This window comes from Myripristis murdjan, chromosome 17 (assembly GCF_902150065.1).
Source record: "Myripristis murdjan chromosome 17, fMyrMur1.1, whole genome shotgun sequence".
In the NCBI taxonomy this organism is placed as follows: domain Eukaryota; kingdom Metazoa; phylum Chordata; class Actinopteri; order Holocentriformes; family Holocentridae; genus Myripristis; species Myripristis murdjan.
In genome coordinates, this window is record NC_043996.1 from 1,106,459 (window position 1) to 1,133,918 (window position 27,460).

Here is a 27,460-nt window from a genome sequence, read left to right on the forward strand (position 1 = left end):
TTTTATTGATTTATTTAATCTGTAATCTGTGGATACTGCTGAAAAACTGTGAATTTCCTGCGGGATGAATAAAGTATCTATCTATCTATCTATCTATCTATCTATCTATCTATCTATCTATCTATCTATCTACTAATAGACGCTTGCTGGATAAACCTGGATAAAGATGCTAAAAATGACTTTTTGGAGATCCAAGGGTTTCACATGGCACCGGTATCTCGCTTATGTGTAGATTCTGATTGACAGGTGGCACTGACCAATCCCAAGGAAGACAGCCTTGAATCCCTTCTCTCTCAGGGATGTCACAGTCATGCCGTCCATGCCCAGGCCCTTCTCACACACCACCTTACTCACACACACACAGACACACACAGACACACACAGACACACACACACACACACACACAGAGAGAGAGAGATAAAAACAAATAAATAAACAAAATTAATAAATTAATGAAAATTAATAAATAAAATAATATAATAATTAAAAACACAATGAAATCCAGATCACAGTACATATGCAAATGACTAACAAACTATAAAAAATGTCCAAATCAATGAGACATACTAGTAAAAAGTGAAGAATGAATATGTAAATAAAAATATCAGTTCTTCAGTATTTGATATTTCTGGTGTAGCATCACTCTATATTCTAAAAAAAAAATGATCAGTATGGAGCTCAAAATGAAGGGAAACCATCAAAAAGATGAGTTTGGTTGTGTACCATTACATGTTGAGGCTACCAACATTAGTCATAAAAACAATGCAACTCACAACATAAAAAACGTTACATTATCTTTCAGTTTATTAAGTTCTGGCATATTCTAGCATTTTCCACCATTTGGGCACTTTAGGTTTTCCACTGTTTTTTGTTACTGTGATATGTGCTGTTATGACATTTTGCAGTGCTACAGCCATTACCTTCACTCCCAGGTCCTTCATCAGGTCAGTTTCAAACTGCACAACCTCAAAGGGAAGCCGGTACTGAGGGATTTCTGACGTGCTGCAGGGAACACAAATTTGATATTATTTCCCTTATCCCCCAGCTGCTCTGTAGGAGGATACAGGAAATGTAAAAGTTGCCGGATTGCTCTGGGTGCAGATTACAGGAAAAATAGAGTAATAAACAGTATTACTATTGCAATACTATTGTCCATGTGCACTTGGTTGTCCTGTGTATTTTTTCAGTAAACAACACTTTTTTTTTTTTTCAAAATAAGGGGAACTATTCCTTTAACCAGGCCATGAAGAAGTTTTCCACACATCCACTGTTAAAATATTGCTTTAAAACCGGTATCAGAACAGCCTTTGAATGAGCACCACTATTCAAATAAATGTTGTATAATACTATTGTGATATGATATGAAGTAATACAATGTGATATATAATGTGATATATAATGTGATGTAATGATCTGAAATAACAAAGCTATACTAGAATATGATATAATATGATAGATACGATATAATATGACACAGTGTTATGCAGTGCTATAATACTGTATATCATTGTAACTTAATGTATTGTATTATATTTTAGCATACCACACAGTATGTTACGATAGAACATAATTTCATACATACACATACACACACACATATATATATACATATACATATATATATACATATATATACATATACACACACACACACACACACACATATATATATATATATATATATATATATATATATATATGAACAACATTATATGGATCAATACAATACCATAAAATACAATACAGAATGATACTGTGCAACACAACACATGATATGAAGATTAAATTCTACCTCAGGCCTCCGATGTACTTCTGTTTCTCAAAGATGGTGATGTCATCATATCCGAGGCGGGCCAGGAAAGAAGCGCAGCTGATTGATGCAGGGCCGCAGCCAATCAGAGCAATAGGAGAATGGTAAGACTCTGGCATCTCATTGGCTGGTGGGAGCTCAGGGTTTCTGACCTGAGGGATGCCCATTTTACTAAACACCTGAAAAAACACAGACACAGACACATGCACACTCAAATTACTGTGCTTATGAGGGCTATTTACTGATCATATTCATCCCCTAACTATTAGCCTTCTACAATCTACAGTGTCCTGTTGATTACTTGAATCTTCATGCAATACTTAAGCATACACCAGTGGTTCTGCAGAGCCCCCCTCTTGTAGATAAAAATATTGTTTTGGTAGGACTACTTGTGATGTTGGATGTTGATTCATCATCTTTTTTTTTGCTTATCTGGCAGTCCTTTTGCAAACTTGTCCATGCTTTGCTAGCAGTGCACAACCATGCATCAATTACCCATGCATTTATTTATTTATTTTGTTATTAGCCTTCTGTGTTGCTTTACAGTGGTAACATACATAAATTTTGCATAACCACCATCTGCTGGGCTGTAACAACTCCAGCCATCCTCTAGGCGGCACAGTTTGGGAACCACTGGCACATAAAATGTTGACTCATACATCACTATCTCAAAAGTGAAAACATGAGAATTTGTTGCACTTCTAAATCAAAATACCAAGTAAGTGAGAAAGCTTATTCATAGGATAAACCCATTGAGTTGTCGCAACTCATTTTCGACACATTTTCGACACATCACTTAGTAACACACATCAAGTAACCTGAAATGGTTGCACTTGCTATATAAGTTCTGTAAAAATGTACAGACACCACATTAAATAGCCTATTTTTCAGAGCTAGCTGTGGTTAGCTTCTTTGCTGCTACAGGAAGTAAAGGTGGTAAGCAATGGGTGACTGTGTGCAGTTCACAATATGATTTTATATTCACACACGTAACATTTTATCACAGGTGTGTGGGAGTCAGTTCAGTTCAACAGAAGATCAAAACAGCCGACATGGAGACAGCTGCATTAGCTTTCTGTGCCAGCATGATCTACTTAGATCTGAGCTGCTTCTGTTGACTGTTTGCAGTGAAAAATCACTGAACACAGGAAAGTAAAGGTGCCAACTGGAATCAACACTGGTTCTTCGATGGGATACTATAGGAGAACCTTTTCTGTTCCACAAAGAACTTTTTAGAGCATTCCTTTAAATGGTTCAAAGGTGCAACAAAAAGTTCTTTGAGGAACCACAAACAATGGTTCTTCCAAAAGGAGAGAGAAGAAAGGGTGCATGCAAACAGCACTTACTTGTCATTTCTTAAAGGAAAAACAAACCGAAAATAGTTCTTCAAGTGGAACTATAAGGAGAACTATTTCCACAAAGAACCTTACAGACCACAGTTCTTTAAAGAATCGCCTAAATGTTTCTTCAAAGAATCCACAAAGGTGCATCAAAGAACCATCAAAAAAGTTCTTTGAGGAGCCAGAAATGATACTTCCAAGAACTTTAACAAAAAACAGAGTCCTATAAGTCCTATAAAGAACCCTTTCAAGATAGTTCTTGCTGGAGCTGTTTGTTTCAATGAAGGACCCTTTTCAAATGGATTTTTGGTCCAAATAAGGAGCCATCCACTATATGAACTTGTTCTTTAGTAATTGATGGTTCTCCGTGGACCCACACAGTCTGTAAAAGAGAACCATTATTTTTCTGTCTACGTAGTAAATGAAGATGCGGTTGCTCCACACTTCTAAAAAATAAAACTGCTAACATCCGCTGTGCTGAGTTAATATTTCTGAATTTACAGGCCATAATAAAAACTAACAACATTTTGTCACTGAAAGGTCAGTTCTCATACGCCTGATACGTCGTCTTCAGATAACTTCTGTTATGATTTGACACTATACAACTGAAATTTAATTGAACTGAATTGTGTTCACTGAACATGTTAAAGTGTTAGAATAGAGCCTATGTTCGCTCAACATTGCTCAACTTTTTGTTGGAGCATTCAGAACAGTCATTTCAACTTTGTCTCAGTCTTTTGTTACTTCAGTTTCCTACACTGTTAGCATGGGGCCTGCTACCACTCAGCATAGTGTTAGAGCTTACTATCACCATGTATACATTTGTACAAGGCTGGGGAGCATTGGGTCACATGCAACAGCATTATGTGAATTAAATGACAAAATAAATGTAATTTTAATTTACTACAGTTATTGATAAAAATGTCATTAAATTATACTTAGGAATCAAAATATTATTGGACACTTATATCCAAATCCAATTGTTTTGTATAAAGTAAAAATTTAGAATACCATATTCATTTTGTTGTTTTGCCAGGTTTAAAACTTTGGTTAGAAAAGTACCCAAAAATCAAATATAGTGAGTTACATTAATTTGATGAGGTTATCAAAGCAGTTAAATTAATTATTACATTTTTTAAAGGGTAAATGATGATCTGTAAGTGTGGTTGTAAAAAGGTGCTTGTAACTGTGAATATGACTAATTACAGTTTTCTGCACAAACGTAAGTGTGATTTTCATGTGTGTAAAGTGTCTGGTAGTGAATTGGGGTGATGCACACAACACTGTACCTCAGTAGCAAACTGCTGGAGCCCTCCGATGTTAATGGGGCCTTCCTCAGAGGCATACAGGTTGCAGCCGCCCACACACAGCTCTGAGGTAGGACAAACCATCCCACATGTCAGACCCAGGGGGTTGTCAGATAGGATGGCCCGTGCTGCCCCGTAGTAGTTCTGAATAACACACACACAGACACACACACATTAATTGATGATTGGCTTATGTCAGTAGTGAATTAATTATGCAGACTGGTAGGGGATGCATTGTATAGCAGTATATTTATATAGACAGATACAGCTTATCTGTATCTGTCTCCCTGGATATCTGGAGTGTTATCATTTAGCGAATGTAAGGTGGGATTTTAAAGGAACAGTTCACCCATTTTCAAAAATATGATATTATTTCACTTCCCTTACCCACTGTTCTGTAGGACAGTAGTGGTGCTATCTTCCTCTCATTATTACTGAGGGCTGCATACTGGCTGGATGCACCAAATGCTAACTGTTAGCCTCCTGCTGTTGAAGTGGACTTCCCCCCAGCTAACATTCTTAGTAACCTTTAACTTGTCCAAACCTCAGTCTAATCTTGAAACACTACCATTCAGTAGTGACTGCTATGTGTGTGTGTGTGTGTGTGTGTGTGTGTAGTATGTATGCTTTACCTTGTTGGAGATGCTTGTAATAAATGATTTGATGTCCAGGTTAGTAGGACAACTCTTCTGACAGGGAGCATCAGCACATTTTAGACACCTAGACACAAGATTTAGTTAATTTCACTTTTATATGATGGTTGCACCAAGTATTACCTAGGGATGCTAACCGGTGGCCGTTTGACCGGTTGTTGACCGTTTGAACTTTAACTGAATAATCTTGTCGGTTAAAAACCCTTTAAGCCCGAACTAGAGTGCCTGTAGAGAGAAGGTCTCCTTACGCCACCATTGCTGTGAAAAAACGGAACCGTTGGAGTGAACGGAGTGGTCGCCACTCTCTCTCTACAGGCACTCTAGCCCGAACGTGTCGTCGCCGACACAAATACGCATGTCAGATTGTAAATACCGTAACTACCGTAAGGTTTTATCGATTGAAAAATTCCAACTGCTCCTGAAGGCGGAGAAGTTGCTCTTGCGCTTACATACAGTTTAATACGGTAAACATGGCGACGGGACGCTCTGCCGGGTTTCGATGACGTCATTACGCACAGAGCTCAGCTCGGTAGAGACAGACCGGAGAAACCATAGATATCGATAATAATTATATTATAGTATATTATAATTATATTATAGATATCTATGGGAGAACGAGCCAAGCTTATGTTTGTCGCGGACGTAGTGGTATGCGTCCGGGGCAAGACAATGGCACCGGTGCTAGCGCTGCTAGCTTCTATTTGTTGCGGTTATTCTTTTATGGTTTACAGACAGTAAAATAATATTCTCGGTTAACTGAAATAAACCGATTAATGAGGCCCAGTGGTCGACCAAGAAAATTTTCCATTTTCGCCATCCCTAGTATTACCAATCTCTCTCCTTTATTTTTTCTTTTTTTTTTTTTTTTGCAAGAGACCTGGCCAAGAGAGACGTGACCAGCTTCAACATTTAAGTTGAAACCAAACTTCTTCCAACTCTATACAAGAGAAAAACAAGAAAACTGCTGAATGAACAGTTTTGATTTTGTGAATTTAAAAAATGGATGTATTATGATGATTTTTTCTGATTTTGAGTTTCCCCTTAAGCTGCTTCAAACTGAGGGGAAAAAAAACAAAAACAAAAAACGACAAAACACATTTTTCTATTTAGTACAACAAAATCACATCCATATTGTGTAACTGCTAACTGTGGCTTCATTTAAGCTCCATCACACTTAATTTGAGTGAAATATCCAAAGCAAAGATGCTGTTGCTTTATGGCTACTGCATTGCATCAAAGAGAAAAGATCTACATCTGTTGTGTATCGTATTAGACACATGTCGCAGTGAGGTAGAGACCAAAATGACGATGAGCACTCCTGAGCTTCTCTCTCACCTCAGCGCTTCTCGAAGAGCTCCACGCTCACTCAGCGTCGTGTGCTTGATGTCATCAAAGTTGTTCTCCAACTTCACACAAGACTGAAAAAAGGGTGAGGGGGGTAATTAAATAAAGGAAATGGGGAACAACGACAAGAAGGGAAGTGGGTGAGGGGAAAGAATTGTGAAATGAATACTCTTCATGTCTTCAACTTCATGTCCTACAGAGGACCAACCCAGATTTAGTGGGAAATGCATAAATAGATAAATGAATTCACAAACAAAATGGCTGACAAAAACTGAGTTAAAATAAATGAATATAACTTTAAAAATAAATAAAATGTTCAAAGACACTAAATCTATGAGTGTGTAATTATATAATTTCATTTTATTTATTATATATTTTATTGTAACATTGGGATTTATTTTCCTTGAGTAGGATTGATATTTCAGGAGGACTGACCTGAGGGCATTGACTCATTTATTTTATCCCAAATATTCAAATTATGAGGGTGTCAGTCAAACCCTTATGGGTTGCCGTAGATCTGTGACTGGTTGATGCATTTCTATCAGCTCGGTGCCGTCAAATGATCGGCCAATCATGAAGCTATGATAAGCCATAAAGTTTTAATTCACATCCTCATAATTTGTATATTCAACATAAAATAAATTAGGCTACATATATGAGGTAAATCCTGCTGGAAAACAAATCCCAATAAAGGAAAATAAATCCAGAACTGATAGTAAAAAATTAAATAAATAAAGTGGAATTGAGTAATTTACACATTTATAGATACAGTATATTTCCCAAATCTTTTTAAGGCATTACATTTACTTAATCACTCATGTATTTCCAAATAAGTCAGGCTTAGTCCCCCATACACATCAGCAGGTTGCAACAAAAGCCAGAGGTGTGTATGTGTGTGTGTGTGTGTGTGTGTGCGCGCGCGCATGTCTGTGTATGTGTATGTGTCGTACACCGCAGCCCTTCTCAGGGTTCCTCTTCCAGTGTTTCTTTTCTTTCTTCTTGCTTGCCGTGGAGATGATCTGGGCGTGAGTCTTCACCCGGGGATTGAGAGCCAGGATGCTCTGCACAAAACAGAAGAGCAGAAAATAACACATGGGGCTCTAGTTTCCCGGCGCAGCGCAGGGTGGCGCAGTGAGGCGCACCCCGCGCAGAGCTAGTTTCGACAGGCGCAACGCGCGAGGCGAACGGTTTCCAAGTTTCGCAGACGGATCTGCGCCGAGATGGGAGTGGCGGCGCAGCAGGGGGAGGTGCGGACAGATTCAGCTTGGCGCAGTGACAGTTTCGTGCCAAAAGGCTTCGCCGAGGTGCGCCAAAAGCTCGCCTCCTGAAACCATGTCTACTTTCGGCGCAAGGCGCAGCGTGGCTGGCGCAGTGGAAGTTTGGCTCACAGGCGGGCAGTGCGCACACGTCACCACAACCTCACAGATTGTCAGGCACAGTAACAATGCAATAAATACCCACAGAAACCACTATTCAATGCTTAAATCTCAGTCAGCACATAAACGTATCTCCATATCGACTGTGCCGTCACATCTGATGTCAGATCAAAGGAGATTGGCACCGTTTGGCAGCGTAATGGAAACCCAACCTGATCACCTGTCAGTCAAACATTGTGTCCCATACAGTGTTGTCTTTTTTCCAGTTATGGTGTCTGGCGCTGCCCCTGTTAACTACACAGTTTTTCTTCCATATATATTTAAATATTCCACTCTGGGTTTTCATTATCCGGTAATCACCGGACTATGACTGGTAAAAAAAAAAAAAAAAGTCCGGTAATTTTTAAATGTCCGGTGAAAATATTCACAATTTTATTAAAACAGTCAATTTCCACGTAATTTTATTTATAATTAAAAAAAAAATAGACTGCGTGATTCCTGTCTCCGGTGTACCAGAGGGAGAGAGAGAGGGTTTTTTTCTGCAGAACCGGATCAAAACAGCGCAGCAAAGTCGCCTGGGGGAGAACAAGGTCACAAGACTGATGCGCATTGCAAGTTGCGGAGAGACACTTGAGACTTTTGATTTTAATTCAGCTGCTGAATTAAGTTTTTATTGCATCTATTTGATTTCAAGTTGGCAGCACGCCGCGTTATTAAAATGATATGAGCCCGTTTTTTTGTTTGCAAATTGTAGTTGCAATTGTATGCAACGTTCATGTTAAAAGAGCACAGGCTTGTGCAATATTTATTTATTTATTTTAGACGTTACGCACGTGAGTCAATTGACGGCACTAATTTAATTTGATACAGCCTGCTTTTCAATAAAAAAGATTACGCTATAAATTGACATGCCTTGATATCATTCTTATATAGCCTGCATATAATTTTAAGCTCAGTAAATTCAGATAATATTTGACCGGAATTTCAAACATTTGTCCGGTAAATTGAAAATCTGCCGGTCACGTTGTCCGGTGCCAATTTTTTCTAACGGAAACCCTGATTTGCCCTGCGATGGACTGGCGACCTGTCCAGGGTGTTTCCTTGCCTTCGCCCTATGAGCGCTGGGATAGGCTCCAGCACCCCCCCGCGACCCTAGTGAGGATAAGCAGTTTAGAAGATGAATGAATGAATGAAACCCTGATTCCACACATATCGAAAATGTAAAATGCATCGGTTCCTTGCCAGACACTGGGCGTTTAGAACAGCGAATGTAAAAGCTTCCATGAACCGGATTTTGTTTTAATCTCTAGTGTGTTGTTGCATCAGTAAGTGATGGAGTCGAAAGTTGCAAAACAAACATGTAGGCTATTTATATGAATATGGCGAGGATTATCCTTTGAGGTAAAAACATTCATTAAAAATGGGGGCTTCACAGTAAAATTTATATTTGCTCGTAAAAATCAATAACTTTAACAGACGGTGACAGAGCTGGAAAAAAAGAGATGCGAGGCAGGCAGGTAATGGAAAGACAGGGGACTCAGGAATTTAAGGATAGATGCATGGATGGATGGATGGGTGGTTAGATGGATGGGTGGATAGATGGATGGCAGGTAGCTCCAGCAACATTGCAGCAGCCAAGACTGGCCTCATCACTGTTCAGAGTGTGTGATGCGGCTGCTCTCTTCGTCCATGTCAAATGTGTAGACTACCACTACGCCTTCGCGCAGCGCATTTTAAAGGCGAGGACAGGGGCTCATTTGATTGGTTTAAAGTGAATCGGCTGTGTCAAACCCACACCACGCCTTCTCTCCTCCCTTGCGCCAGTAGGAGGAACGGCGCAGTAGATGCGCCAAGGCGCACGGTGTGCCAAACTTGCAAAATCCACTTGGCCACAACCAGTTGGCGCAGCGCAGCTGTGCTGCGCTGCGCCCGCGCCTCGCCAGGTCTGCGAAACTAGAGCCCATGATGTCTGGTGCCAGATGGCATTTGCCACATTAAGTTTAAAGTTCACGTTTATTATCACAAGTCTCAACACACTTGGTAAAAAGAAATTAAAAGGATAAAAACTGTTCACATCCAAGACACTAGATAAGTTGACTAGCTATGCTATCAAAGGTCCATCAGACAGTACATAAAAGAATAAAAGATGAAGTGTTGTCAGAGCAGCTATGCTACTTAGGACACTGATTAAGAGCTCATGACTCACAACTAAATGCAAACCCAACAGAGAAACAGAGAGAAATTGAAAACGAGGATGCATATAATATTGTAGGAGGTGGAGTGGTTTGTGGTCTGTTGGGGTCAAGGTGATAAGATAGTGACTAGCTGGCAGGTCAGTGTGCTGTGGTGCTTTGACCGGCACAACACATTCTCACTCCACAGTCATCAAATACTACATGTTTGTCCAGCCCTTTTGCGTCTGATACTCATGGCAAAGGCTCCCTTTGGATGAGCTGTATCAGGCTTTTACCACGTGTCAGTGTCACGTGGTTAGGTTTAGGCAATAGAATCACTTGGTTAAGGTTAGATAAAGGTTAGGTTCAGGCATGAAAACCACTTGGTTAAGGAACGGGAAAGTTTGGGTTTAGGGAACAAAACAGAAACTGGTCATAGTCTTGGAAATGCAAGGTATCCCTGGAAACAGGAATTAAGCTTGGGTCTTATGCATGAAGATCCTGTGGCTTACTTGGCTGCCATCCACCCCGACAACCTCCCCTCATGGACTTTCTGCTCTTTATACCACAACACTGTAACCCGCACCTCATACTGATGCCATAGGGCTTTTGGTATCAGTATCACACACAGAAGGGCATGACAAATGAGAATGAGCTACGCATAAAGGTGGCGCCATCCCTGGATCATTTCCAGTTTGCTTATTCAAAAAAACGCAGAACGAGTGATGCTATTTCCACTCATCATCTCATCTCATCCTCAACCGCTTATCCGGAGTCGGGTCGGGTCGCTCATGACCATAGGTGAGGGAAGGAACGAAGATTGACCGGTAGATCGAGAGCTTTGCCTTCTGGCTCAGCTCTCTTTTTCTCTTTTCGTCACGACAGTGCAGTACAGCGAACGGAGTACCGCCCTTGCTGCTCCGATTCTAGGCAAATCTCACGTTCCAATGTTCCCTCACTCGTGAACAAGACCCCGAGATACTTAAACTCCTTCACTTGAGGTAAGAACTCATTCCCGACCTGTAGTGGACATTCACCAGTTTCCTGCTGAGAACCATGGCCTCAGATTTAGAAGTGCTGATCTTCATCCTAGCCGCTTCACACTCGGCTGCGAACTGATCCAGTAAGTGCTGAACGTCACAGATCGATGGTGCCATTAGGACCACATCATCTGCAAAAAGCAGCGACACAATCCTCAGCCCACCGAACTGCAACCCCTCTCCTCCATGACTATGCCTCGATATCCTGTCCGTGAAAATCACCAACAGGATTGGTGAAAAGTGTAGCCCTGGCGGAGGCCAACACCAACAGGAAACAGGTCCGACTTACTGCCGAGAATCTGGACACAGCTCTCGCTTTGGGCATACAGGGATTGGATGGCCCTGAGGAGTGCCCACCTCACCCCATACTCCCGCAGCACCTCCCACACAATATCCCGGGGAACCCGGGAATACGCCTTCTCCAGATCCACAAAACACATGCAGACCAGATGAGCATACTCCCAGGCCCCTTCCAGGATACCTGCGAGAGAGAAGAGCTGGTCCGTTGTTCCACGACCAGGACAAAAACCGCATTGTTCCTCTTCAATCTGAGGTTCGACTATCGGTTGAACCCTCCTCTCCAGCACCTTAGAGTAAACTTTCCATGGGAGGCTGAGGAGTGTTGTAATGGAAATTTACTGTTCATGCCTGCAAATACAATGGCTCATGTTTACTTGTTAGTATGCCTTAAGATTACCTTGATTACACCTAGACAATGTCTACGTTCCTGCTTTAGGTTCCTGTTTTCTGTGTCTAATGTCTACGCTTCTACGGTTGCGCTTGCATGTCCTTATCAGATGAAATTTCGCTAGGCCTTTGAACTCTATTTTAAGAAACTCAAACTTTCGCTAGTGTAGACCGTAGATGAACTCTTTGCTTTTAAGGATCTTGAACTTTTGCACCGAAAGAGCTTGAACTTTTACCTTGTCTACATTACCTAATTTGGAAATGGCAATGTTGCTCATGACCAGACAGGATGTAGATAACTAATTAAAGAGAAAAATCCATGACAGTGTGATGCCTCTATAATTGGCACACACCCTCTGGTCCCACTTTTTAAACAGGGGAAGCACCACCCCGGTCTGCCACTCCTTCGGCACTGCCCCAACCTTCCACGAAATGTTGAAGACGCGTGTCATCCACAACAGCCCCTCAACACCCAGAGCCTTCAGCAATTCCGGACAGATCTCATCAATCCCCGGGGCCTTGCCACTGCGGAGTTGTTTAACTACCTCAGTGACTTCCTCCCTAGAGACACTTATCCCCCATCATCCTCCAGCTCTGCCTCAACCCTAGCGGGCGGGTTAGTTGAGTTGAGGAGTTCCTCAAAGTGCTCCTTCCATCCACCGCCCGACAATGTCCTCAGTTGAGGTCAACAGCATCCCATCCCTGCTGTATACAGCCTGGATGGTCCCCCACTTCCCCCTCCTGAAGTGCCAGATGGTTTTCCAGAAGCACCTTGGTGCCGACCGAAAGTCCTTCTCCATATCTTCTCCGAACCTCTCCCATGTCCGCTGCTTTGCCTCCCTCACAGCTGAGGCTTCCGCCCTTCTGGCCTGTCGGTACCTTGCAACTGCCTTGGGAGTCCCCCAGGATAACATGTCCCGGAGGGCCCCCTTCTTCAGTCCGATGGCTTCCCTGACCACTGGTATCCACCACGATGTTCGAGGGTTACCACATCTTGTTGCACCCATGACCTTCAGACCACAGCTCATAACTGCAGTTTAAGCAATGGAAGCTTTGAACATTGCCCACTCTGGTTCAATGTTCCCAGCTTCCACAGGGATGTGGGAGAAGCCCCACCGGAGGTGGCAGTTGAAGGTTTCTCTGACCGAGGCCTCCTCCAGACGTTCCCAGTTCCCTCACTATATGCCAGGTCTGTCCAAAGGCTTCCCCTGCCATTGAACCCAACTCACCACCAGATGGTGATCAGTTGACAGCTCTGCCCCTCTCTTCACCCGTAGGGGTAGGGAATTGAATTTTGAAAGGACACTGAATGGGATTTTGCTCCCCTCCAAAAAAAAAAAAAAAAAAAAAAAAAAAAAAAAAAAAAAAAAAAAAGGGGGTGGGGTGGGTGGGGGGGGGAGTTGTATAGCCATGTTGGTCATACCAATCGATTGACAATCCTTACAACTTATTTCTCAATGAAAAGGGGACTAATCAGCCTTTCTAACGGTATAAAAGACAACACCAATCGGTATTGTTAAATGGGAGAAATGATCAACTGAAAAAATATTGCACGGGTTTTTCTCAAAAAAAAATAAAAAAAATAAAATAAAATAAAAATGGTCACTTCCCACACAATTACCGGTGTCACTCATTCCAGAAATGCAGGATCCTTACAAGCTATATCTCATTGGAAAGAGGACAAATCAGGCTTTACAACGGTATAAGATACAACACTATTGGGTATAAATAAAGTTTTATAATTATAGACTGAAAAAGCAGTGCAGAACTTTTTTTGCATAGTTTATATCTATCTGCAGTGCTGTGAAAAAGTATTTGCTCCCTTCCTGATTTCTTTTTTTTTTTTTTTTTGCATATTTGTCACACTTAAATGTTTCAGATCAAACAAATTTTAATATTAGACAAAGATAACTAGAGTAAATACAAAATACAGTTTTTAAATGATGATTTCATTTATTAAGGGAAAAAAGCTATCCAAACCTACCTGGTCCTATGTGAAAAAGTAATTGCCCCCCTAACCCAAATAAGTGGTTGTGTCACCCTTGGTGCCAACAACTGCAATCAAGCGTTTGCGATAACTGTCAATGAGTCTTTTACATCGCTGTGGAGGAATTTTGGCCCACTCTTCTTTACAGAAATGTTTTAATTCAGCCAAATTGGAGGGTTTTTGAACATGAAAGGCCTGTTTAAGGTCATGCCACAGTATCTCAATTGGATTTAAGTCTGGACTTTGACTAGGCCACTCCATTCAGAGGTGGACTTGCTGGTGTATTTTGGATCATTGTCCTGCTGCATAACACAAGTGCGCCTGAGCTTGAGGTCATGAACTGATGGCCGGACATTGTCCTTCAGGATTTTCTGGTAGAGAGCAGAATTCATGGTTCCATCAATTATGGCAAGTCGTCCAGGTCCTGAAGCAGCAAAGACCAGACTACCACCACCATGTTTGACTGTTGGTATGGTGTTATTTTCATGAAATGCTGTATCAGTTTTATGCCAGATGTAACGGGATGCAAACCTTCCAAAAAATTCAACCATTGTCTCGTCAGTCCACAGAATATTTTCCCAAAAGTCTTGGGATCATCAAGATGTTTTTTGGCAAATGTGAGACAAGCCTTTGTGTTTTTTGGTCAGCAGTGGTTTTCGCCTTGGAACTCTCCCATGGATGCCATTTTTGCCCAGTCTCATTCTTATTGTTGAATCATGGACACTGACCTTCACTGAGGCAAGTGAGGCCTGCAGTTCTTTAGATGTTGTTCTGGCTTCTTTTGTGACCTCTTGGATGAGTCGTCGATGCACTCTTGGAGTATTTTTGGTAGGCCAGCCACTCCTGGGAAGGTTCACCACTGTTCCAAGTTTTCTCCATTTGTGGATAATGGCTCTCACTGTTGGAGTCAAAAAGCCTTAGAAATGGCTTTGTAAACCTTTCCAGACTGATAGATGTTAATTACTTTGTTTCTCATCTGTTCTTGAATTTCTTTAGTTCGCAGCATGATGTGTTTCTTTTTGAGATCTTTTATCCTACTTCACTTTGTCAGACAGGTTCTTTTTAAGTGATTTCTTGATTCAACAGGTCTGGCAGTAATCAGGCCTGGTGTGGCTTGTGAAATTGAACTCAGCGTTCCAAAAAAATGTGGTCAATCACAGTTAATTCATGATTTAACAAGGGGGGGCAATTACTTTTTCACATAGGTCCAGGTAGGTTTTGATAGCCTTTTTCCCTTAATAAATTAAATCATCATTTAAAAACTGTATTTTATATTTACTTCGGTTATCTTTGTCTAATATCAAAATTTGTTTGATGATCTGAAACATTTAAGTGTGACAAAAATGCAAAAAAAAAAAAAAGAAAAGAAAAAAGAAATCAGGAAGGGGGCAAATACTTTTTCACAGCACTGTATATCTACTTCTATCTATACATATGGAGTCAGATAGATAGACAGACAGATAGATAGTTAGATAGATAGATAGATACGTTTAGACATATATAAGACCCCAAAAGAGAAGGAAATTAAGTGTATTTTGGTGCATTGGGGTTACATCTGATGATGTAGTGATGATAAGCAACAACTGCTTCTTTTTGTGATGTTAATACATCATCAAGCAGTGTACTACATTAACAGGCTTTATTACATTTGCAACACACATCGAGAGAGATTTTTGGCAGATTGTTGTGACATGCATTGAACGCACTGGCCCATCACTACATCACAGCTATTGCTCAATTACAGCCAACAGGTCATTTGTTACATAACAGAAGGTCATATTTGGACTGCATGACATTGCATTTTATGTAAAGTTTATTCAGCAGCATCAGGTTTATCTTCTTACTCACACTGAAACTGAAGACTGATTTGAGTTTTTAAAGGTACAGTTCACCCATTTTGAAAAATGTGCTACTATTTCACTTCCACCCCTAGCCTTTGTGCAGGACAGTAGTGGTGCTATCTTCCTCTCCTCATGTAATATATAGAAATAGAAAATGAAAAAGAAAATTGGAGGAAAAAGTGATTAACAAAGTCAAGAAAACACTGGCTTCTAAAAGTCAAGGTAACTTGCATTTATTTGGGTACCACTGATGTAGAGCATGTTAGTAAGATCACAAATGATGCTTAAATTAAAACTAAAAAGCAGATACTGCTGCCATCACCTTGGCAAGTGATTTTAGTTCCCTGTTGCACAGCTTGCAACTAACTGTAATGTTCCTTGTGATGTGAATATTTCCAGGGTGTGATAACAAAAGGTTTGACAGCACTGTCCTGTGTTTGTGTTAGTATCAGTGATGTAAATAAAGTCTTACATACTAAGAGGTGGGCAAAATATTGGGTTCAGATTAGCATCCACTGCATCTCTGCTATAAACTTAATAAGTTCATTACTATCAAATGTATCTTACATTAAGAATGACAAGGGGGGTACGATCTGTTTCTTCAAATAAAAATGTAAAGTTGCTCTGTGTGTACCTGGATCGTCTATTCCAGGGATTTTTCAAACTTTTTTCATCTTCTGCATCCCCAAGTTGACCTTCAATAAGCTGCATGCCCCCGTTTGAAGTCATTTTGCCGTATAAGGACTCTTACATGAAGAGATATTTTGTTTTGTGTTGAGTCAGATATAAAAATCTGACACTGATCCAGCATCATTGATCTTAGATTTAAATACTTCTCTTCTTTGTCTTTCTTTCTTTTTTGTAATTTGGAAGGTGTTTTTTCTGTTGTTGTTTTTTTAAATTGATTTATTTTTGCAATTTTTCTTATACTTTTTCACTGATGTTTTTATATTTAAAATATATGTATAATAAAATACAATGTGTTCTAATTTTCTGATAATATTGTTTTCTGTTAATTTTACTAATTTTTACATATTTTTTTTCATAATTTCATTATTATGATTTTTAAAGATATGAAGTAAATTTGTTCAGGTTTCAAAGGGTTAAACTGTTTAGATGTCATACTTGAACACTGACAAATTGCGGTGAAATTAAAGCAAAAAGAAGAAATTGTTAAAATGATCCCTCATATATTTTCTGCACTGTAATAGCTTCAAGTGAACTGAATTACAGTGAAATTAAACTCTTCCTCATTTTGCACTCACTGACCCCACATGGAACAATTCACTGTTCCATTCCATCCCTTCCTATAAGCTCTTTCTTACCTGTAGATACACTGTAAGTTAACTAGGAAATGTTGTTAATATTCATGCAACAGAGAGCTTAAAGGACAGGAAAGACACAAAACATTACCTCAATATCAGGCAGGTCTTTGCTCAACATGATGAGTCTCTGGTTTTTCAGGGGAAAGACTTTTCAGACGGTTTCTGGAGAGCTTCTGCAGCTTCAGAGAGGTTTCCGGTTCAGAGGTCCGAAGCACTGTCCGGGACAACTCTGCTCCCAACTGGAAATACCACAGCCGACTGACTTTACAAGGTCCAGTCCATTCACCTGCAGAGATGTTACACAGAGGGTTAACTGCATAAAGCCGCCATGGGGTTTCTTGCGTCTGACTGTTATCTGTTGATGGAGTAGACAAATCTGATAGTGCTGTTTGAGGGTCAAAGTTCGCTGCAGGAGGGACTGGGCAGACTGCATTGCACCAGAGCTCTGGCTTCCTCGAAAACTGACCGTGGTTAATATTAAGGTACAAATTCCACTTCACACAGAGAAGTGAACAGTAACGCTATGGTCAGATTTTAACCAGGAGCAATTTTACACCCAGAAGAGGTGTTTTCCAACTTTTTCTCAACACCAAGTTGACTTTCAGTAAGCCATTGACTGCCATATGAAGTAATGTTGCCTTCAAGGCACCGTTATATTAAGAGATATTCTGTTTTGTGTTCAGTATTAAATGCTTGTGAAGTAATGTGATCCAGCATCTCTGATCTGATATTTAAATATCATTTTAATCATTATCCATATAGGTTTCTTGAAATTTTTTTTAAAAATTCTGTTTGCTCTGGGCTTCCGGTTTGTCTGAAGTGAGTTGAATTTTTAAACAAAATGACCAAACCAAATAAAGGAAAGAAACAAGAAAAAGGTTCCAGAGAGGAAGACTCTAATGAAAATTTGACAAAACAAGCAGACATGGAAGAAGCTAAAGCTAACATGGCTAGGATTGATTTTTTATTGCTAGATTCTAGATTGTTAATGCCGGTAGTCAAGTGTGTGTACCGTAACATACTGATATCAGATCATGCCCCTGTATCTCTAAATCTTAAATTAATTTGGTACAGGACATCGGGTTCGGTACAGAGGTGTGTAGCATGGGTGAGTTACCACACGAGTATAATAGGTGGCGGAACATAAGTTTCGTTTTCATTTATCTATATCCACCTGCAGCTACACGTGCAACAGTAGAGGGCAGCAGTACGCCATGGAAGTGTCTAATCTCTCAAAGAAGAAGCATAATAAGCTACACCCAAAGCATGACCTGAAGCTTGAACACTGATGTCATGGCAACATGCTAAAAATGTATTACTGGGCTGCCCATCTATCCATTATTGCATGGAGGAAAAAAGGCCGCCCTTCTACCATAGACTCCTGCCCAGCATTGTTACTCATGAGCACTGTGAAAAGACTTCCTTGTCCGCTCTTCTCAATAGTCCAACTACAGTTAATAAGCCATATTTTAGTGACAGCTTTAGAATTGGCAGAACTATAAAAATGTGGAAGTAGACAAATTCAAGAATATGTCCGGAAGCATATACCTATTTTTGAAATCTTTGACGAGCATGAGTCACTGGGGGCAACAAATAAATTTGATCGTATTACTTGCGGGGCCACTTCCCCTTTCTATCAGATCCTACATAATAGCTCTTCTGAACACACCAGGACTTAAACAGGCATCAATGTAAATCTAAAGTCAGTAATTCAGCATATTCTTTCTGGACATGCACATATTGGACAAGCGTCTTTCGTTGTCTCTCAGAGGCTTTTGAGATGTGTTTCTGATCCGCTCATAGCCATTCTTGGAGCAATGAGCTCCCTATCTTCTGTCAGTATGTATGAAAAAATGGTTTTGGAAAATGGACAGGGTTCCCATGTATGATTTGTGGTTGAGAAAAACGACAAACACATTGCATCTGGAGAGACTGGGATTTAAAAATTAAGACAGAGATGTGTTTGATAAGATCTGGGTCCCTGTATGAGGGACGAAAAATGACAAAACAATAAATAAATGAATAAATAAATAAATACGCATATAAATATATAAATGCATAAATAATTAAATTAATAAATATTTCTACATTTATTTATTTATTTATTTCTGTTTTTATTCATGCATTTATTTATTTATTTGTGTATTTCTACATTTATTTATTTATTTATTTATTTATTTTTACATTTATTTATTTATTTCTACATTTATTTATTCATTTGTGTATTTATATATTTATTTTTACATTTATTTATTTATACTTTTATTTATTTCTACATTTATTCATTTATTTATTCCTTCTTTTATTTCTACATTTATTTATTTATTTCTACATTTATTTATTTATTCCTACATTTATTTCTGTATTTCTACATTTCCACATTTATTTATTTCTGTATTTCTGTGTCGTATGTTAATAAGGGTGGGCGGTTCTTACATTAGTCTTAAGCACGATTGGTTTGTGGGTGTGATCCTATCCACTGCTACTGCCTGCCTGCTATCACAGTTCACATGCTGTGATAGCAGACCCCTTCACCCCCCCCACCCCCCACCCCCCACCCAACTACACACACACTCTCCGTTTCCATGATTCCACCTCAGTTCACCAGCTACTGAAAAAAAGAAACAAGTTTAACAAAATTATTGCTGTGTGCAGCACTGAATAATGAGGTTTTCTTTAATGACTGGACAAAATGGGCATTTTTATCCAAGAAATTTGAGAGAGCTACAGAATTATTATTATAGAAGTTAGTATTTATGCAAACTGCATTTGTATGAGAGCTTTATTTTTAGATTGTAGTTTGAGACTTCCTGAGGAAGAATCTTTTTTTGATCAAGGTCTTATTTTTCAAATATACCACAAACAAAACTCCAATGCCCCACATCTCAAGTACTGGACCATTAGTAACTTTGCATACAACTATAACAACAACATCCAATAACAATAACAACATTCACACAAAAATATACCTATATAAATACATCCATACAGATATGTTTGCAAATTCATATATACATAAAAAACTAGAAAGTAAATAGAAATTAAAATGACAAGTAAATAAATTGGGTGGGTGGGGTGTGGGTGTGTGTGTGTGTGTGTGTGTGTTTTTTTTACTGACAGGCCTGCAACACACAGAACAAAAAACTAGAAACAACTACACCGCCAAGGAGCAACGACCACGAACTGAGCTGAGAACCGGACTGAAACACAGAGAGCGCAGCGTCCGTTAAGGCTGAGCCCTGATCCCAGCGTCCTGCCTGCAAACCCGACCTCAGGCCAGTTGCTGCATGTCAACTCTTGTCTCTCTGCCCTGCCTTTCCCGTCTCTCTGCTGTGACTGTCAAGTAAAGCAGAAATACTAACAACAATCTTTAAATACAGACTAACATGGTAACAAGAGTGGACGTGGACAGGACGTGACACTCAGGTCGTGCGGCCGTACCGAGGGCGCCCTGAGGAGCTGCTGCTCCCCGAGGAGCTGCTGCTCCCTGCGGCTACAGCCCAGCTCTGCTGCGCTCCGTCTGTCAGCTCGGTGCAGCCGCCTGCTCTGCTCCACCAGGCTGAGCTAAAACGGCTTCACTTACCCAGCCGTGTGTCGGCGTGTGAAGACTTCACGGTTCACGAGAACTAATCTGGCCTCCTCCTGAATTGTGTTGATACTTGACTTCTGTGTATTTGTGTTTACTTGTCCTTACTTGTCGGTCTTCCGGTCGGTAGTCATGGAAACATGACGTTTGGATCAGAGGGAAAACGAAACTGAAACAATGGATCATTTTGGCACCTGGTGTACTATATGTGAAAAAACACCCTAAGACACACATGGAAAACACTAAAAGGCGTGTCACAGGAGGGCAAAGGAATCTACGTCAAAACACATGGAAAACACTGTGTTTTCCATTTGTCTGTGAGAGAGCAGTACAATAGATGTAATGAATTTCTGTTGAATGTATTTTGTTTTGCTCAATATTGCGATAGATTTTGATATTTTATTCTTAATATGATTTATATATGGTTTCCAGCTTAATATGTGGTCTATAATAACTCCTAAAAATTTATTTTAATAAACTCTCTCTATTTCAGTTTTATTTATCATTATTTGTGTTTGATTTTGAATTTTTTGGTATTCAAATATTATGTATTTGGTTTTATTTAAATTTAATGACAATTTATTAATATCAAACCATCGTTTTAAAGTTTCAAGTTCTTTCGCCACTGTATCCAGAAGGTGTCCCAGATCTAAACCAGAGTAAAGTAAATTCATATCATAAGCAAACAAAACAAAATGTAACAGCCTGGACACATTACAAATATCATTAATTTATCAAATAACACAGTATGTGTCTTTCGACATGGTTGTTTAAGAAATGAGAAGCTACTTATTGCATAAGTTGGGGTTAAACAACTTGTTGCCAGCTGAAAGATAATCGCCCATGCAGTAATTATCCAATATAAGGCTCTTACATATTTGCTTAGTTAAATACAGGTGGTGACTTTTTTTGGCCAGGCAGTGTATTTAAATGAGTATATCTCCAAAACTATAAGGGTTACATGTAAAAATCTGGTACCAAATGAAAGTTAAGAATTGTGGGATTTCAAAAAGAATGTTAATATTATGTAGTTTCTCTAATATGAATAGATACATAGGAGAAAATTTTAATTCTGATTTCCGCCTATGCAAAATTTCAATAAAGAAGGTTGTGACAGCCACAAATATAATCTGGGCAACCAATAATACCATTGTTTCAGTTATCTTATATCTTGAGAATATATTGGATTGATTTAAGCAGCCTGAGTAGTTCACAAGAAGCCTCATAATACCAAACATGTACCATACGAAATCCTCTGGTTTCTGCTATAGGGGTCCATATATTCAATGCTTGATAACCATCACTAAGCTGCCAGTCTGCAAAGGCTGTCATGCGAAAATGTGAACTAGAGATGTGTAGCAAGTCAAAAAAACAAACTAGAAATTGCCCACCCATTTGGTTGTCGGGGGTCAATTTTGGGGTCTTGGCTCATGGACTACTGGCGGCAGCAGAAAACAGCTGTCAAAAAACAAGAGTCCAAACACAGAACTATGACAGGATTATTTTGTGAAACGTCAGTGGTATGTTTGGAAATTCCATCACTGTCATCTTAGCCATCTGTATGGATGGCAAAACAACACATGTACTGTGTTACTTACACAGTAAAATAATAATAATGTTGTTTTATTATTACATTTGCACATATTTTATGACTTTACTAAATGTGTGTGTCACCTATCTAGTTCCCGTAATAACAGCAACATTAAAATAATAAGCTTAATAATCCATGTAACGCATGTAAAAAGGCTCTTAACATGTAAATGCATAAGCCATGAGCCATACATAAATCCTGTTAAGGCACAATGCACAGTACTACATGAGTGGCTCTTATCTTTACAAATCCAGTAACTCCATCATAGTCATCAAATGTAACCTAACAAAACAAAATGCATGAAAATCTTAAAAGAACTCTATTTTTCTTCTGTAATATACAGAATGTACACAGTATACATTATGTGTTTACCTCCACAGGACCAACCAGAAAAGGGAAACTGCTAGTCCAAAAGTCTTGATTAAAAGCTACATTTTCCAGTATCACATCAAATCAACCCATTCAGTCTCCTACGTGAAGCCCACTGACACCCCTGCAGACTACAATGCTAAAGTGATAAAAAAACAAAACAAAACACAATAATAACAATAATAATAATAATAATAATAATAATAATAAATGATTAATGTGGTACTCACCTTTTTCAACACTTGCCTGGCCATCTGCTCTCCTGTGCCATGTAAAATCACACCCATAGTGCAGTGACTCATGAGGTTTAGTCAGCCAGCAGTATCCTCAGAGTTGAGGATGGTTCGACTTAAACATTTTACTACCTTTTGGAGATACTGTAGAGAAAAGAATCAAACAAAAATGTGAGGGCATGCAGAAGCGAAAGTTAAGTTATGTCTAATCACATCACTGTCAACATGTTTGAGAAAGGATTATTAATGCAACAGCTACAAAGACTGTTTTTTTTCTGAAATCACATGCCACATCATCTGGACTGACAATCTACATGGACATTATTTTATGCAGCACAACTTATGACATTTTCACATATTTTTTAAGGATTGATGCATCTACAGATAGATTAATTTGAGATACAATCTGGTCCAAAAACAGTTTGAATGTGAAACGTTCCTCGCCTACGATAAGTTCATCAGGCCTCAAACTCTGAAATTCACTGGTGTAATGCAGCTTCTGTTCACCATGTCGTACCACCGCCACAACAACTTCACATGGTTTGCATGTCCAAAGGGCGTCAACCTGCAACTTCATACAGCATTTGCAAACTCGTATTTTAAATTCTAAATACTAAATAGTCCACTTCATTTTGTATTTGTGAATATTTGTTACGTCATTAAAATGATTATGTTTGGGGATTTTGTAAGTATTTAATGGGAGACTGCTCAAGCAAAACTGTGTCCTAGGATGTATTCACACGTTGGGTGTGAGTTCAGCTGCCTCACTGATGCTCAGTTCTTCTTAATGCTTCCAGTTAACAATGTTTTGTAGCTCTGGAAAGTGCTTAGTGGTTTCAGGCCCTACAAATTCCAGTGACTTGACTTTAATCAGTTTAGAGCATACGTTTTATTTTAGTGATCCGCAAAATGTACCTCTGTTGCAGGCTTGGACCCTTTATCTGTGACGTCATGGCTGCTGTTATTCTCATCTGTGCTTTTCTAAAGATCTTTGCCAGTGTTCAGAGTTGACGTTGCTCTCTTTGGAAACCTGGAACAGTGGCTGGAGCGGTGTCAAATTTGGAGCCGGTAGGGTGGGGCTTTGCTCAGTCTGTCTTTGTCCGACCCTTTTGAGATTGAGTGATGTGAGAGATGGTCAGAGAAGTTATGAGACATGATGCATTCTCTGTATCTCCCCTGTAGAGAGCCATACATTGTCCTTCAGTCGCCTTTGCTTTTCTAGAATTGACTGTTTAACAATTCCAAACCATATTTGGGGCAGTTTGTGTCCCTTGTTTTTACTTGTTTTTCTTCTTTGTCAGATGAATATCTTTTCAAATCCCCCAACAGCAGACCAGCCCAAAAGAGAAAAATGTCTAGGTAGTTCTCAAAAAGGACATCAACAATGCCTGGGCAGAAGTATGCATTTTCCTCATCATGTGGGGTCTCAGCACCTTTCTTTCAAGCTCTCCCTGTACCTCCTCCAAAACCATTTCGAATTCATATGTGAAGGGAGATCACAATCAGAATCAGAATCAGAATCAGACAACTTTATATATCCCCAAGGGGCAATTCAGTTTAGCAGTATACCCAGACTATGCATAAAAAAGAAAAAAGAAACACACAAACAGATCCATACCAGGCAGAGACAGTCAGTATATGGCACAGATTCACACAGGCACATTAGTGATGAACCATACATATGTGAAAAATAAATACATACATAACAAATAAATAAATACGAATAGTAGCAGCAGTGTAGCCTAAACAGGCCACTTGATGCTCAGTACACAGCACTGTGAGCTTGTTGATCTGCCAACAATCGTGTGGGCATTTCTTCTTTCTTCATCTTCATCTCCCTCTTGAGCTAAGGTGCTGTCTTCTAATTTGTCTGTCTCTTCCATGTAGGGAATCTTGCGTTCTTTAATTAGGTCCTGCATGGCTTTCCGATGAATCAGGACAGTTTTGGTGTTGTGTTTGCCAAATAATAGAGTGCACAGTAAGGGGAAGATTTTGAGTGCTGTAGGTCACTGAGGTAGTGTTTTGCAACCTGGCAAATGACTGACTGACAGCTTTGAGCACGTGTGCAGGGCACATGTGTAGCACTGTAAACATTCTCATGTCCATTTGTGTCTTCTGTTTTGAACAAATAGCAAATAGTTTTCAGAGGAACTGCATTAGCCAGAATGTGATTGGTGGTTATAGAGTGCTCATTTGTCACTATTTCACAGACTGGGAGGGGAGGCGCACTCTGACCTCCTCCAGGAGGAGTGAGAGATAATGAAGGTGTCTCTTAGTCTGACTGGGAACTTTGGATGCAATATTCCCAGTAGCATCTAGGTATAAGGTCAATAGAGTCTTCTTTCTCAGGTGTTGCACAACTATGCTCTTTCCTGTTTGGCATGGTTCTGTGATGGGGCTTTTTTTGACTTGTGTTTTTGGACAATGATTGTTTTCTGTTTCTCAGTGTTTTCCTTGTGTTTTCACGTAGTTTTCTTTGCCCTGCTGTGTCACACCGGTTAGTGTTTTCACGTGTGTCTTACTATCCAGTTTGTTAGATCCACCTTGTGTGTTTTCCTAGTCACTTAGCTCCTATGTCTGTTCCCTTTGGCCCTTTGGCAGACTCTTGGACTTGGGGTCATGTTCCAGCTAAATCCATGAGGGCTTAGGGCTGTCCCACTGTCAAACTGTCAAGTGCATGAGGCCTCTCTTGCAGACATTTTGAGTCCTTTATGCACACTTTATTTAAGTGTGCATTTCGCGTTGTGATGTGAAACACAGGATTACCAGAGGAAACCAGAGGGGTGTACTACGAAGCAGGTTTAGTGGGTTAGCGAGGTATGTTGAGTCTAAAGCCAGGCTTTCCTGTATCACGAAGGTGGCTCTCTTTTAACCTGGCTAGATCACCATGGTAACTTATGCTTAACTCATCACCTGGTCCCGACCAGGTTATGAGCTAAGTTTAACCCGCCCGACTATAAAAGCGGCGCTATCTCACCATTTAACTCTTTTGGAGATGGCGTCACCGTTCATTGATGATCCGGTGGAGCTGGGAGCCAGGACTGTCCGTGGCTCATTATGGAGACAAAGAGGATTTAAGGATCGTGCAGATCCGCTGGCGTTTCCTGACGATATTCTCCATGAGCGGTATAGATTTTCATCTGAGGGTGCTGTGAAGCTCTTATTTTGTTAACCTTTTCCTGTTTGGTGTCTCACTTCCTTTATACTCACTAGTTGTTTCTAGCTTTGGCACCAACTAATTGCATTGATTGAATTCACCTGTTCACTCCCTTATTTAAGACTGCACTTCCCCTCACTCCTTTTTTTCACCTTCACATGGGGCGGCAGACCTAATGACCCATGTGTGTCTGTTTCCCCCCTTTCTCACGCTGAAGTTAAGAGAAAGAAACTCTTTAAATAATCTGCATCTCCTGGCTATGCTGTACATTCCTGACAGAAGGATTCTGTGACGATAGTCTCCACAAGAAAATTGAACCTCCTCCATTACAGAGGGAATATGCTACATTTGCTCACTTGTTGAGCCAAGTGTCAGGAATGCCATGGATAGAAGTTGTGCGCTCACAGTAGGGCAAACGGTGTGTGTGGCACTCCGTTTTTTTTGCCACGGGAACCTACATGCATTCAGTCGGTGATGCAGAAAATGTGAGTAAGAACACTGTGTGTCGTGCTGTTCACAAGGTGGTTCTTGCTCTCACTGAGAGGCTGAATATGTTTGTGGTGTTCCCTAGCCATGTGAGCACACTAACTGTTAAAGAGGCATTTTACCAACTAGCAGGTAGTGTGCTTTCATACTTCTCTCTGTTATCAGTATGACTTAAGCTACTTGCATAATGAAATCTCATTCTTTATAGGATTCCCCAGGATTATGGGTGCAATAGATTGCACCCACATCCCAATCACAGGACCCTTGGGGGAGACCGAGGGAGACTATGTAAATAGGAAATCCTTTCATAGCATCAATGTGCAGGTGAAATCACAAAGTAATTTTTGTCCGGTGATTGGTGGCACATATACACAATGCACAGACTTCACGTTTGTTAAATATTCCGTTGTATCATAGACTTTGTTATAGTAGCCTACTTTTTTTTTTTTTTAAAGGAAACCCTTATATTATAACAGTGACTGTCACGGCATCCGAAGGTGATGATTGGACGGGAGCAGCCCGTGGTGATTCAAACGCACTCACACAAGAGGAGCAGCTTGTCTTAAGATAGATAGATAGATAGATAGATAGATAGATAGATAGATACTTTATTCATCCCGCAGGAAATTCGTAGTTAATGCAAGGCTATGAAAACTTTAAAAATACAATTACCGCAAAGAGCAATACTGTGGCCGCAAATAAGGCGAGAGAGGAGTGCTGGCAGATAATTGCTGACCGAGTGAATGCGTAAGTCACTCGGTCGGTTATATTCTATCAATCCTATTCTTTTATTCTTGGTATCGTTTAATTTCTGACAGCTGAACATTGCGCAGCTTGTGAAAATCAATCTTTGTCAATTTAAACTAAATAAACTAGAGCAACATCTGTATTTTTGGATGATGTTTTATAGCTATTGTCTTCATATATTTTACTCAGGCCTATCTCAATTATAGAATGTGAGCGTGTGTTTTATAGAGAGAGGCTGGATGTGTGTTGTGAATATACACTGTTGCTTTAAGGTGTTGTACGACAAATCTCATACTGTCTCTGTACAATTACAATATGACAATGCCTTTTTTAAACTGTGAAAATAGCTTAGACCTTCTCAGGATGTGCCCTATAATAGGCCAAACACTGAAATCAATTCATTCAT

At 39.9% G+C, this 27,460-nt stretch overlaps 1 protein-coding gene across 1 annotated transcript in view; it reads right to left on the minus strand.

Moving 5' to 3' along the window:
• dpydb (dihydropyrimidine dehydrogenase b) overlaps positions 1 to 20,536 on the minus strand; it is a 39,353-nt gene extending 18,817 nt beyond the window's left edge. Inside the window, exons 1-9 of the mRNA XM_030073830.1 lie at positions 20,469 to 20,536; positions 16,974 to 17,171; positions 7,406 to 7,516; positions 6,447 to 6,529; positions 5,091 to 5,178; positions 4,441 to 4,602; positions 1,794 to 1,990; positions 922 to 1,003; positions 258 to 345 (exon numbers count right to left, since the gene is read on the minus strand). Of these exons, the coding sequence (XP_029929690.1) occupies positions 258 to 345; positions 922 to 1,003; positions 1,794 to 1,990; positions 4,441 to 4,602; positions 5,091 to 5,178; positions 6,447 to 6,529; positions 7,406 to 7,516; positions 16,974 to 17,003 (841 nt within the window). The 5' untranslated portion in view covers positions 17,004 to 17,171; positions 20,469 to 20,536. The remainder of the gene's footprint in view (positions 1 to 257; positions 346 to 921; positions 1,004 to 1,793; positions 1,991 to 4,440; positions 4,603 to 5,090; positions 5,179 to 6,446; positions 6,530 to 7,405; positions 7,517 to 16,973; positions 17,172 to 20,468) is intronic.
• Between the last annotated feature and the right edge of the window lie 6,924 nt (positions 20,537 to 27,460).